Source organism: Sturnus vulgaris, chromosome 35, assembly GCF_052056855.1.
Source record: "Sturnus vulgaris isolate bStuVul1 chromosome 35, bStuVul1.hap1, whole genome shotgun sequence".
Taxonomy (NCBI): Eukaryota; Metazoa; Chordata; class Aves; order Passeriformes; family Sturnidae; genus Sturnus; species Sturnus vulgaris.
This window is the reverse complement of record NC_142277.1, coordinates 564,749-577,793: the sequence shown is the minus strand read 5'-3', so window position 1 is coordinate 577,793 and position 13,045 is coordinate 564,749. Positions and strand designations below refer to the sequence as shown.

General features: G+C 57.6%; 2 protein-coding genes across 5 annotated transcripts; both read left to right on the top strand.

Moving 5' to 3' along the window:
- Nucleotides 1–3,173: 3,173 nt before the first annotated feature.
- On the top strand, nucleotides 3,174–8,017 carry ECH1 (enoyl-CoA hydratase 1). 4 transcript variants are annotated; one of them, XR_015798738.1, is made up of 12 exons: nucleotides 3,174–3,318; nucleotides 3,665–3,887; nucleotides 4,314–4,402; nucleotides 4,513–4,637; nucleotides 4,743–4,791; nucleotides 5,153–5,217; nucleotides 5,329–5,399; nucleotides 5,498–5,569; nucleotides 6,105–6,255; nucleotides 7,440–7,550; nucleotides 7,602–7,694; nucleotides 7,848–8,017. XR_015798738.1 is itself a non-coding variant. In XM_088155130.1 (11 exons), exons 1-10 carry the CDS (start codon nucleotides 3,285–3,287, stop codon nucleotides 7,542–7,544), a joined length of 984 nt encoding a protein of 327 aa, XP_088011256.1. In that variant the 5' UTR covers nucleotides 3,174–3,284; the 3' UTR covers nucleotides 7,545–7,550; nucleotides 7,602–8,017. The 4 variants fall into 4 exon arrangements, 2 of the variants coding, with proteins under 2 accessions (XP_088011256.1, XP_088011255.1); XR_015798737.1 differs by having other exon boundaries at nucleotides 7,440–7,601; nucleotides 7,653–8,017; XM_088155130.1 differs by having other exon boundaries at nucleotides 7,602–8,017.
- Nucleotides 8,018–8,401: 384 nt separating this feature from the next.
- Nucleotides 8,402–12,580, top strand: LGALS4 (galectin 4). Its single transcript, XM_088155216.1, has 10 exons — nucleotides 8,402–8,446; nucleotides 8,675–8,763; nucleotides 9,120–9,321; nucleotides 10,025–10,144; nucleotides 10,463–10,486; nucleotides 10,771–10,815; nucleotides 10,919–10,948; nucleotides 11,272–11,360; nucleotides 11,758–11,929; nucleotides 12,307–12,580. The coding sequence occupies exons 1-10, from the start codon at nucleotides 8,402–8,404 to the stop codon at nucleotides 12,451–12,453; spliced, it is 963 nt and encodes a 320-aa protein (XP_088011342.1). The 3' UTR covers nucleotides 12,454–12,580.
- The last annotated feature ends 465 nt before the right edge of the window (nucleotides 12,581–13,045 follow it).

Below are 13,045 nucleotides of genomic sequence, written 5' to 3'. Positions count from 1 at the left end.
TAATAAAATAAAATAAAATGTAAAATAAAATAAATCTTGCATTTCCTGTTTATTTGGGGTTTTTTGTGTGTTCCTGGCGCTGCCGGGCTGTGAAATTATCTAATAATGAAATAATAAAAAAACCCAAACAAACAAAGAAAAACCCAAAAAAAAAAAAAAAAAAAAAAAATCATCTTTAATTTCCTGTGGATTTGGGGTTTTTTGGGTGTTCCCGGCGCTGCTGAGGTGTGAAATTAAGTTATCTGATAATGAAATCAATCAAATAAAATAAATAAAAAAAATTATATAAAATAAATCTTACATTTCCTGTTTATTTGGGGATTTTTGGGTGTTCCTGGCGCTGCCGGGCTGTGAAATTATCTAATAATGAAATAATAAAAAAACCCAAACAAACAAAAAAAAAAAAACCAAAAAAAAAAAAAAAAACAACCCCAAACCCCCCAAAATCTTTAATTTCCTGTGGATTTGGGGTTTTCCTGGGACCCCCCAGAACTCCCCATTCAAAAATAAATTATTCCTTTCCAGCGGATTTGGGTTTTTGTGGGAGCCCCCCCAAATAAAATCACTCGATTGTTCATGAACAGCAATCAATTAAATCGGTGATCGATTGCCAATACCTGCCGATCGATTATATCGGCGATCGATTGATCGCGACTGCCGATCGATTATATCGGCGATCGATTGATCGCGGCTGCCGATCGATTCGATCGGTGATCGATTGCCGATGCCTGCCGATCGATTAGATCGGCGATCGATTGCTCATGCCTGCCGATCGATTAGCTCGGCGATCGATTGCTCATGCCTGCCGATCGATTAGATCGGCGATCGATTGCTCATGCCTGCCGATCGATTAGATCGGCGATCGATTGCTCATGCCTGCCGATCGATTAGATCGGCGATCGATTGGTGATGCCTGCCGATCGATTAGATCGGCGATCGATTGCTCATGCCTGCCGATCGATTACATCGGCGATCGATTGCTCATGCCTGCCCGATCGATTAGATCGGCGATCGATTGCTCATGCCTGCCGATCGATTACATCGGCGATCGATTGCTCATGCCTGCCCGATCGATTAGCTCGGTAATCGATTGCTCATGCCTGCCGATCGATTAGATCGGCGATCGATTGCTCATGCCTGCCGATCGATTAGATCGGCGATCGATTGCTCATGCCTGCCGATCGATCAGCTCGGCGATCGATTGCTCATGCCTGCCGATCGATTAGCTCGGCGATCGATTGCTCATGCCTGCCGATCGATTATATCGGCGATCGATTGCTCATGCCTGCCGATCGATTAGCTCGACGATCGATTGCTCATGCCTGCCGATCGATTATATCGGCGATCGATTGCTCATGCCTGCCGATCGATTAGATCGGCGATCGATTGCTCATGCCTGCCGATCGATTAGATCGGCGATCGATTGCTCATGCCTGCCGATCGATTACATCGGCGATCGATTGCTCATGCCTGCCGATCGATTAGATCGGCGATCGATTGCTCATGCCTGCCGATCGATTACATCGGCGATCGATTGTTCATGCCTGCCGATCGATTAGATCGGCGATCGATTGCTCATGCCTGCCGATCGATTAGCTCGGCGATCGATTGCTCATGCCTGCCGATCGATTAGTTCGGCGATGGACTGATCGCGACTGCCGATCGATTAGCCTTGTGATCGATCGTTAATGGCTGCCGATCGATTGCTCCCGCGGGCCTTGGGCACTCATTTGCTCGGCACTCGATTCCATCGCTCTGGGCTGGACTGCTCTGCGCTGCCGGGCTGAGAGATTTAATTAATAATAAATAAATAAATAAATAAATAAATAAATAAATAAATGCTTTAAGTTTTTTTGTGAATTTGGGATTTTTTATTTTTTTTTTAAATTCCCCTGCACCCCCCCCCCCCAAATAAAATCCCGCATTTCCCACGGAATTGGGGATTTTGGGGCACCCCCCACTAAAAAAAAAAAAAAAAAAAAATCTCTTTTTTTCCCATGGATTTGGGGTTTTTTTTGAGACCCCCCAATAAATCCATTCATTTCCCGTGGATTTGGGATTTTTTTTTCGGGTGTTCCCCAGAACTCTCAATTTTTTTTTCTGGGACCCTGCTTTAAAAATTCCCAGAGATTTCTCTCCAAAATCCCGCAGACCCCGGGGACCCCTCCCCAAAATTCCGAGGCTTTTCCTCTCCAAAATTCCGTTTATTGGCGGGGTCTGGAAGAATTTTGGGGGGGTCAGGGTTAATTTTATTTTTTTGGGGGTGTTCAAGGGGAACTTTGGGATCACTTCTGGGAGAAGCTCCTCTGGGATCCCAGGGGATTTTTTGGGGGGGGGGGGGGTGTTTCAGTGTAAATTTGGGAGAGCTCGGGGAATTCAGGGGGGATTTTCCCGGAATTCCAGGGGGGGGGATTTTCGGGAATTCCCGGGAATTTCGGGGTCACTTCTGGAACTGCTGGAGCGGGTACAGCTCCCCAGGGGTTCCCAGGTGAGTTTTGGGGGCGGGATCAAGGCGGGTTTGGGGCGGAACTCGGCGATCCGGGGGGTTTTGAGGGAATTCCGGAGGGATTCTCGGCAATTCCATGGGGATTCCAGGACGTCACGGCCCGCGCGGATGACGTCACGCCTCCACCGCCAAAAATGCCAAACCAAAACAGAAAACAATCAAAAAAACAACAATAAACAAACAAACAAACAAACCAATCAAAACAAACAAAAAAACCCCCAAATCCTGCGCATTTTGGGCCTCTCGAGCCGCCGTCAAAACCCGTAAAGTCTCGCGAGAGAGAGGCCGTAAAGTCTCGCGAGACGGAGGGTGGGAATTCTCGCGAGAGCGGGAGCGACGCGGAGCGGCCGCGATTCGGGACCGGGAGGGGTCCTTGTCCCCCGCAAAAATAAAATTGTTTCAGAAACAAACACCGAGATTTGGGGAGCGGGGGCCGGGAGGGGTTTTGGGAAGATTTTGGGGTGGTTTGGGGAAGATTTTGGAAGGCTTCGGGGTTTTTGGGAAGATTTTGGAGGGATTGGGGATTTTGGGAAGGTTTTGGGAGAATTTGGGGGTTTTGGGGAGGGTCGTGGGTTTTGAGGGGTGAGGCTGGGAGGATTGAGGGGGTTCAGAGAGAGACTGGGAAGAATTTGGGGGAGTTTCGGGAGAGTTTAGGAACTTTCGGGAGCAGTTTGGGGGCACGGGTCACTTCCGCCTCGTTAGGGCGGGGCTTTATGACGTCACTTCCGTCGCGTCGGGGGGAGGAAGCGCAGGCGCCCCCTGGCGGCGAGCGGAGCTGATGGCGGCCGGGGTCGCGCGGCTGCTGCGCGGACGTGAGTGGGGGAGGGGCGACCCCCGGGAGGGCACGTGAGAGCCCCGGGAGGTCACGTGAGAGCCCCGGGAACCCCCCCGGCCCGGGGATCCCCGGGTGACCTTGACACCCCCCCATCACGTGACCCCCAGTTCGTCCCCAAGGACCCCCCCAGGGCCCCTCGTTTGGTCCCAGTTTGTCCCAGTCCCCTCCCAGTGTCCCCAGCCCTGCTCCAGTGGGTCCCGTTCCCCCCAGTGCCCCCAGTCGGGTCCCAGTCCCCTCCCAGTGTCCCTCAGTCCAGTCCCAGTCCCATCCCAGTGTCCCCAGTCCCATCCCAGCCCTGCTCCAATGGTTCCCATTCCCCCCAGTGCCCTCCAGTCCCCTCCCAGTCTCATTCCGGGCGCTGTCCCGGTCGGTGGCGGCGATGGCGCCGGGGGCGGCAGAGCCGGGGCTGGCGGAGTCGGGGGTCTCGGAGCCCGGAGCCCCCCGGGAGCTGCAGACCCTGCGGCTGCAGCGGCACCGGGAGCACGTCCTGCACGTGCAGCTCAACCGGCCCAGCAAGCGCAACGCCATCAACCTGCTCTGCTGGAGGTACTGGGACACACTGGGACACACTGGGATGGGACTGGGGAACAGCTGGGGGCACGGGGATGGGACTGGGACAGGACTGGGAGCACTGGGATGGGACTGGAGAACAGCTGGGGGCACTGGGATGGACTAGGAACAGGACTGGGATGGACAGGGAGCACTGGGATGGGACTGGGGAAAAGTTGGGGGTACTGGAATAGACTGGGAGGGACTGGGGAACAGCTGGGGGCATTGGGATGGGACTGGGAGCCACTGGAGAGCAGCTGAGGGCACTGGGCTGGGACTGAAGCACTGGGGTGGGAGTGGGACAGGACTGGGATGTGCTGGGACACGCTGGTGGGCTGTACTGGTGGCCACTGGTGGCTGTACTGGTGGTCACTGGTGGCTGTACTGGTGGCCACTGGTGGTCACTGGTGTCCATCCCCCCAGGGAACTGGTGCAATGTTTCCAGGACCTCTCCCGGGACCCCTCGTGCCGCGCCGTGGTCGTGTCCGGTGCCGGCAGCGCCTTCACCGCCGGTGAGCCCGGGGGTGTCCGGGACCCCTGACCCCCCTGGGACCCCCCTGAGACCCCAGGGACCCCTGAGTGACCCCCCTGGGACCCCCCAGTGAGCCCTGACCCCCCCCAGGGATCGACCTCTCGGATCTGGGCTCGGCCTTTATGGGTTCCCCCGATGCCGACGTGGCGCGGCGAGCCTGGAACCTGCGGCACAAAATCCTCGAGTTCCAGGAGAGCTTCTCTGTCATGGAGAAGGTGGGGATGGGGATGGGGGCAGCGGGAGGGACCCTGGGGGTCCCCACAAACACCCCCTGAGCCCCCAAACACCTCCTGAGCCCCCCAAAATTTCCCCCCTCACAGTGCCCCAAACCTGTGATCGCTGCTGTGCACGGGCCCTGCATCGGAGCTGGTGAGGGGGGATCGGGGGAATGGGGTCAGGATGGGAACAGTGGGGTGGAGAACGGGGGGATTTGGGTCGGGATTGGGATCAGGATTGGGGGAGTTTGGGGTCGAAATTGGGGTCGGGATGGGAACAGTGGGGAGGGGGAATGGAAGATTGGGGTTGGCACGAAGAGTGGGGTGAAGATGAAGATGAGGGTGGGATGGGGTGAAGGATGGGATGAGGATGATGATGATGAGAAGGAGATAAGGATGAGGATGGAATGAGAGTGGGATGAAGATGGGGATGACAATGAGGATGAGATGAAGGCAAGGATGGATGTGAGGATGATGATGATGATGATGATGATGAAGGCAGCCCCCTCTCCCAGGCGTGGATCTCATCTCAGCCTGTGACATTCGCTTCTGCTCCCAGGACGCCTCGTTCCAGGTCAAGGTGGGACACGAGGGGTCCCCGGGACCCCCCCCAGGTGTCCCCAAAGGCCCTGGGACACCCCCCCCCCCCAGTGTCCCCCCCAATGTCCCCAGTGTCCCTTTGTCCCCACAGGAGGTGGACATGGGGCTGGCGGCCGACGTGGGGACCCTGCAGCGCCTCCCCAAAATCGTGGGGAGCCAGAGGTGGGTGGGGGGACACGGGAGACCTCCCCCAGTGTCCCCAAAAATGTCCCCAATGCCCCAGTGTCCCCAAAACCCCAAAATGTCCCCAATGTCCCCAGCCTGGTGAACGAGCTCGCCTTCACCGCCCGCGTCATGAGAGCCCCCGAGGCGCTGAGCTGTGGCCTCGTCAGGTGGGGGAGACCCCGAAATTTGGGGTTTTTTTTTTTTGGGGGGGGGGTCCCCAAAATCGGGGAGGGGCTCTGGGGGTCCCCAGGGACGGGAGGGTCCCCACATGGTGACACCGGGGGGGGTGGCAGTGGGGATTTTGGGGAGTTCGGGGTGGGTTTGTGGGAGGCTCGGGGGGATTTGGGGTGAATTTGGGGTCGATTTTGGGGTGAATTCTGGGTGAAATTTGGGGTGAATTTGGAGTGAATTTTGGGTCTATATTGGGGTGGATTTTGGGGTGAGTTTTAGGTGGATGTTGGGTCGATTTTGGGTGAATTTGGGCTGAATTCTGCGTGAATTTTGGTTCGATTTTGGGTGAATTCTGGGGTGAATTTGGGGTGGATTTTGGGCGAATTTTGGGGTGAATTTGGGCGAATTCTGGGGTGAATTTGGGGTGGATTTTGGGTGAATTCCACGTGAATTTGGGGTGAATTCTGGATGAATTTTGGGTGAATTCTGGGGTGAATTCTGTGTGAATTTTGGGGTGGCCGTGTCCCCCAGCCGGGTGCTCCCTGACAAGGACACACTGCTGGAGGTGGCCCTGGAGGTGGCCGTGGCCATCGCCGCCCGCAGCCCCGTGGCCGTGCAGGGAACCAAAGTCAACCTGGTGTACTCGAGGGACCGGCCCGTCAGCGAGGGGCTGCTGCACGTGGTGGGTGTCCCCAAAACAGTGTCACCATCCCCAAAAAACAGTGTCACCAACCCCAAAACAGTGTCACCATCCCAAAAACAGTGTCACCATCCCAAAAACAGTGTCACCAACCCCAAAACAGTGTCATCAACCCCAAAACAGTGTCAGCATCCCAAAATAGTGTCACCATCCAAAAACAGTGTCACCAACCCCAAAAACAGTGTCATCAACCCCAAATAGTGTCACCATCCCAAAATAGTGTCATCAACCCCAAAATAGTGTCACCATCCCAAAATAGTGTCATCAACCCCAAAATAGTGTCACCATCCCCAAAACAGTGTCACCAACCCAGAATAGTGTCACCATCCCCAAAATAGTGTCACCAACCCAGAAATACTGTCACCATCCCAAAACTGTGTCACCATCCCAAAAATACTGTCACCAACCCAGAAATACTGTCACCATCCCAAAACTGTGTCACCAACCCAAAATAGTGTCACCATCCCAAAATAGTGTCACCATCCCCAAAAATAGTGTCAGCATCCCCAAAACAGTGTCACCATCCCAAAATAGTGTCACCAACCCCAAAAACAGTGTCACCATCCCCAAAACAGTGTCACCAACCCACAGTGTCACCAACCCCAAAAACAGTGTCACCATCCCAAAAACAGTGTCACCATCCCCAAAAACAGTGTCACCATCCCCAAAACAGTGTCATCAACCCCAAAATACTGTCACCATCCCCAAAATAGTGTCACCATCCCCAAAACAGTGTCACCATCCCAAAAACAGTGTCACCAACCCCAAAAACTGTGTCACCATCCCCAAAATAGTGTCACCATCCCAAAACAGTGTCACCATCCCAAAAAGAGTGTCACCAACCCCAAAACAGTGTCACCAACCCCAAAACAGTGTCACCATCCCAAAATAGTGTCACCATCCCCAGAATAGTGTCACCATCCCCAGAATAGTGTCACCAACCCCAAAAACTGTGTCACCATCCCAAAACAGTGTCACCAACCCCAGAATAGTGTCACCAACCCCAAAAACACTATCACCATCCCAAAAACAGTGTCACCATCCCAAAATAGTGTCACCATCCCCAAAAATAGTGTCACCAACCCCAAAAATAGTGTCACCATCCCAAAAACTGTCACCACCCCAAAAGCAGTGTCACCACCCCTGTCCCATGTCGCTGTCCCCAGGCCACCTGGAACATGGCCATGCTGCAGACCGAGGACATCCCCAAGTCGGTGCAGGCGGCGCTGGACAAGAAGGGACCCGAGGACGTCCCGTTCGCCAAGCTGTGATGTCACCTCAGTGCCACCAGGGCCACCCATGGAGCCTTCCCTGAGCCCTGATGTCACCTCAGTGCCACCAGGGCCACCCATGGACCCTTCCCTGAGCCCTGATGTCACCTCAGTGCCACCCATGGACCCTTCCCTGAGCCCTGATGTCACCTCAGTGCCACCAGGGCCACCCATGGAGCCTTCCCTGAGCCCTGATGTCACCTCAGTGCCACCAGGGCCACCCATGGAGCCTTCCCTGAGCTCTGATGTCACCTCAGTGCCACCAGGGCCACCCATGGAGCCTTCCCTGAGCCCTGATGTCACCTCAGTGCCACCAACGTGCCTTACCCTGAGCTCTGATGTCACCTCAGTGCCACCAGTGTCCCCTTCTCCAGGCTGTCCTTGGCACCTTGGTGTCCCCTCCGTGTCCCCAGTGTCCCTTTCCCCATCCCTGGGGTCACATCAGTGTCCCCCAATAAACTCGTTTGTCCCCACGCCTGCTTGGTTTGTCATTGTCATTGTCCCCAAAGTGCCACCACGGCTCTGGGGTGTCCCCAGTGTCACCACCCAGGGCAGAGTCCAGGGCGGTGTCACCTGTGCCAGGTGTGTCACGTGTGCCAGGGCGGTGTCACGTATGCCAGGGCGGTGTCACGTGTGCCAGGGCGGTGTCACCTGTGCCAGGGGTGTCACCTGTGCCAGGTGTGGCACCAATTCCCGTCCCTGGAAGGGGTCAAAGTCCGCACCCTGCCCTGGGAGGGGCCGGATCCGGGGGGGCCCGGCTGGATCTGGGGGGGCCCCAGGTGGGGTGGGGTATAAAGGGGGCCCCCGGTGTCCCCAGTGTCACTGTCACCGCTGTCACTGTCACCGCTGCCACCACCATGACGTTCGTGCCCCCGCCCGGGTACATGCCCGCCTACAACCCGGTGGGTACCCCCAAAAAACGGGGCTGGGGCACCCCAAAAATCGGGGGGAGGGGGTTGGAGGGGTCCGTGTCACCCTGGCAGTGACATTTGGGGTCCTTGTCACCCCAAAAACCGGGGGGAGGGGGGGGGTCTGGGATGTCCCTGTCACCCTCCCAGTGACATTTGGGGTCCCTGTCACCCCGGCAGTGACATTTGGGGACCCCCCCTGACCCCTCCTTTCTCCCCCAGCCCCTGCCCTACGTGGCCCCCGTGATGGGGGGGCTCTGGCCCGGGATGGCCATTTACATCCAGGGGGTGGTGGCCCCACAGCCTGACTGGTACTGGGAGCACTGGGGGGGGGTACTGGGGGGGCACTGGGGGGGACATGGGGGGGTACTGGGGACACACTGGGAGAGACACTGGGGGCACATTTGGGGCACGCTGTGGGACACTGGAGGGCACTGGGAGAGACACTGGGGGGCACTGGGGACCCTCAGGTGACACTGAGGTGACACAGGTGACACCCAGGCTCCGTGTGAACCTGTCCACGGGCCCCGATGACGGCTCGGACCTGGCTGGGGGGGGACACTGGTGATACTGGGGGACACTGGGGTGACACTGGGGGGCACTAAGGTGACACTGGGGGGGCACTGAGGTGACACAGGTGACACAGGTGACCCCTCCCTGTCCCCAGGCTCCGTGTGAACCTGTCCACGGGCCCCGATGACGGCTCGGACCTGGCGCTGCACCTGAACCCGCGCTTCCAGCAGGGGGTCACGGTGTTCAACAGCCGCAGGCACGGGCGCTGGGAGGACGAGAAGCGCCGCGAGCTGCACCCGCTCTGCCCGGGGGCGCCCTTCGAGATGGTCATCAGTGTCACCCCCGAGGGCTACCGGGTACGGGGAATGGGCTACCGGGGGGGTTTGGGTCATCAGTGTCACCCCCGAGGGCTACCGGGTACGGGGAATGGGCTACCGGGGGGGTTTGGGGGGCACTAAGGGGGAATTTGGGGTGCTAAAGGGGGTAATAGGGATCCCCCAGGGAGAATTTGGGGTCCTCAAGGTGGGGTTTGGGGGATTCTGAAGGGGGTTTGGGGTGCTAAAGAGGGGATTTGGGCTGCACAAGGAGGAATCTGGGGGCCCCAAGGGGGGATTTGGGGTCCTCAAGGGGGGATTTGAGGTGCCCAAGAGGGTGACAGGAGCTCCTGGGGACTCTCCAAGGGGGTTTATAGGGGATATTCGGGGGTCCCAAGGCTGTTTTGGGGATCCTGGGGGTATTCTGGGGTCCCAGGGGTGTATTTGGGGTCCCTGGGTGTATTTTTAGGGTCCCCGGGTGGGTATTTGGTGTCCCTGGATTTATTTTGATGTCCCTGGGTGTATTTTTGGGGTCCCGGGTGTATTTTTGGTGTCCCCGGGTGGCTATTTTGGGGTCCCGGGTGTATTTTTGGGGTCCCGGGTGGCTATTTTGGGGTCCCGGGTGTATTTTTGGTGTCCCTGGGTGTATTTTTGGGGTCCCGGGTGGATATTTTGGGGTCCCGGGTGGATATTTTGGGGCCCCTGGGTGTATTTTTGGGGTTCCTGACCTGCTCTCCCCCTCCAGGTGCTGGTGAACGGGACTTTCTACGAGGAGTTCCCGCACCGGCTGCCCCCGGAGCAGGTGATGAGCGTGACCGTGGACGGGAGCCTGCAGCTGCACTCGGCCTCGGTGCTGGGGGGCACGGTGAGAAACACACCCCAAAAACACACCCTGAACCCCAAAAAACACCCCTGAACCGCAAAAAATACCCCTGGATCCCACAAACCTGCCCTGGATCCCACAAACCAACTCTGGGACCCAAAAACCGCTCCCAAAACACACCTGGGAACCCCCAAAAGCACCCCCGAACCCCCAAATTCCACCCCACACCCCAAACTCCTTCCCCCAACCTCCTCATTTCCCCGCCCCCCGTACCCCCAAACCCACCTGGTGACCCCCCCAAGTGTCCCCAAATCCCCCGTACCCCAAAATCTCTCTGACCCCCCCCTCTCTCCTTTGCAGGGCGCCGGTCCCCAGTGCTGCCCGGTGAGTCCAGGGGGGGATTTTGGGATCCCCAGGTGGATTTTGGGGGCCCAGGTGGATTTAGGGGGACCCCAGATGAGTTTTGGGATCCCCAGGTGGGTTTTGAGGGTCCACAGGTAGATTTTGGGATCCCCAGGTGGATTTGGGGGGTTCCTAGGTGGGTTTTGGGATCCCCAGGTAGATTTGGGAGTTCCCCAGATGGATTTTGGGGGGTCCTCAGGTGGATTTGGGATCCCCATTTGAATTTTGGGGCCCCCCATGACCACCTTTCCCCCCCCTCCCCTCAGGACATGCCCCAGACCACCCCCGCGTACCCCAACTGTAACCTGCCGGTAAGTGGGGAGGGGTCCCCCAAAAACTGACCCCCAAAAACCCGGGGGGGGGTTGCTGGGGTGTCCCCCCCACCCCACTGACCCCCGCCCTGTGCCCCCACAGGTGATGGGGCAGCCCCCAACCCTGCACCCGGTGAGTCTGGGGGAATTTGGGGGATCCTGTGGGGTCCTGGGGGGGGTCAGGGCAGGATTTAGGGGGCTCTGGGGGTATTTGGGGGGGCCTGGGGATGGTCAGGGGGAATTTGAGGGGTCCTGGGAGGGTCAGGGTGGGATTTGGGGTCCTGGGGGGTTGAGAGAAGGGTTTTTGGAGGGGGTCCAAGGAGGATTTGGGGGGCTCTGAGGGTGGGATTTGTGTTCCTGGGGGGCTTCGGGGAAGTTGTTGGGATTTGGGGGGTCCTGGGGGGTCTCGCCCTCCCCTCTCTGAACCCCCCCGTTTTTGCCCACCCCCCCCCCCAGACCGTCCCCTACGTCGCCACCATCCCAGGGGGGCTGGTCCCCAAAAAAACCATCATCATCAAGGGCTTCATCCCCCACGACGCCGGCAGGTACTGGGGACCCCTCCCCAAAACCCCAAAACCTCCCAAAGACCCCTCTCCAAAACCCCCCTGACTCCTCTCCGTGTCCCCAAAACTCCCCTGTGCCCCTCACAGCACCCCAAAACTTCCCAAAATCTGCTCCAGGACCCCAAAATTCCCCCCGAACTCCCACTATCAACAGCCCAAGACCCCCAGTTCCCCATCCCTGAACCTTCTGACTCCCGTGACCCCCTAAAATCCCCCCAAAACCCCCTTGTCACCACCCCAAACCCCCGAAATCCCTCCCAAATCCCCTGAAATTTCCCCCAAACCCCCATCACCATCCCAAATCACCCTCAAACCCCCCAATACCCTCCCCAAACCCCCCGAATTCTCCCCCGACCCCAATTTGTCCCCCCCTCCCCAGGTTCCAAATCAACCTGCGGGCGGGCCCGGGGGGGGACGTGGTTCTGCACGTGAGCCCCCGCATGGACGAGGGGGGACAGGTGGTCCGGAACTGCTTTTTGGGGGGCTCCTGGGGCCACGAGGAGAGAGACCTCGCCTGCTGCAGCCCCTTCCAGCCCGGCCGCTACTTCGATGTGAGAGGGGAGGGGTCCTGGGGGGGTTTGGGGGTCCTGAGGGGTTTTTGGAGAGGGGAGCTGGGTGGGGTTTGGGGTCCTGAGTGGAGCACAAGGGGGATTTTAGGAGGCTCTGGAAAGATTTGGGATGAGGGAGGGAAGGGGCTCTGGAGGAGTTTTGGGGTCCTGAGGGGTTTTTGGGGAGGACAGCAGGGTGGGGCGCAGGGGGGATTAATGGGATTTTAGGGGGCTCTGGAAGGTTTTGGGATGAGGGAGGGGGCTCCGGAGGAGTTTTGGGGTCTGGGGAGGATTTTGGGGAGGGGAGCAGGCCGGGATTTGGGGTCTGGGGGTTTTGTGGGGTCTCTGGGGTGACAGCCCCCCTCGTGTCTCCTGCCCAGCTGTCCATCCGCTGTGGGAACCATCGGTTCAAGGTGTTTGCTGAGGGGCAGCCGCTCTTTGATTTCCACCACCGGGTGCCGGCCGGGCCCCACGTGGACGTGCTGGAGATCGAGGGCGATGTCGTGCTGTCCTACGTCCATTTCTGAGCCACCAGTGCCCATAAACTGCCCAGTGACCACCCAGTGACCGCCCCGGAGCTGACCCCTCAGCTGTCCCCAACTGTCCCCAAAATGTCCCCAAATGTCCTCTCCCAACACTGACCTCAATAAATGTTCCTGCTCCAGCTCTGAGACATGAGGGGAAAATGGGCGGGAAAACGTGAGGGGAGGAAAATGGGCGGGAAAACGTGAGGGGGAAAGAGAAATGTGAGGAGAAAAAAGAGAAATGTGAGGGGAAAATGGGAGAAAACGTGAGAGGAAAACAGAGTGAAGTGTGAGGGAGGAAAGAGAGAGAAATCTGAGGGGGAAATGGGGGAAATGTGAGGGAAAACCAGGGGAATGTGAGGGGAAAAAGAGAGAAATGTGAGGGGGAAAGAGGGAAACATGAGAACATAAAGGGGAATGTGAAGGGAAACTAAAGGGGAATGTGAGGGGAAAATGGGGGGAATGTGAGGGGAAAAGAAAATGTGAAGGGAAAAGAGAAATGTGAGGGGAGAAGAAATGTGAGGAAAAAAGGGGAATTTGAGGGGAAAAGAGAGGGAAATGTGAGGGGGAATGGAGAAATGTGAGAGGAAAACGG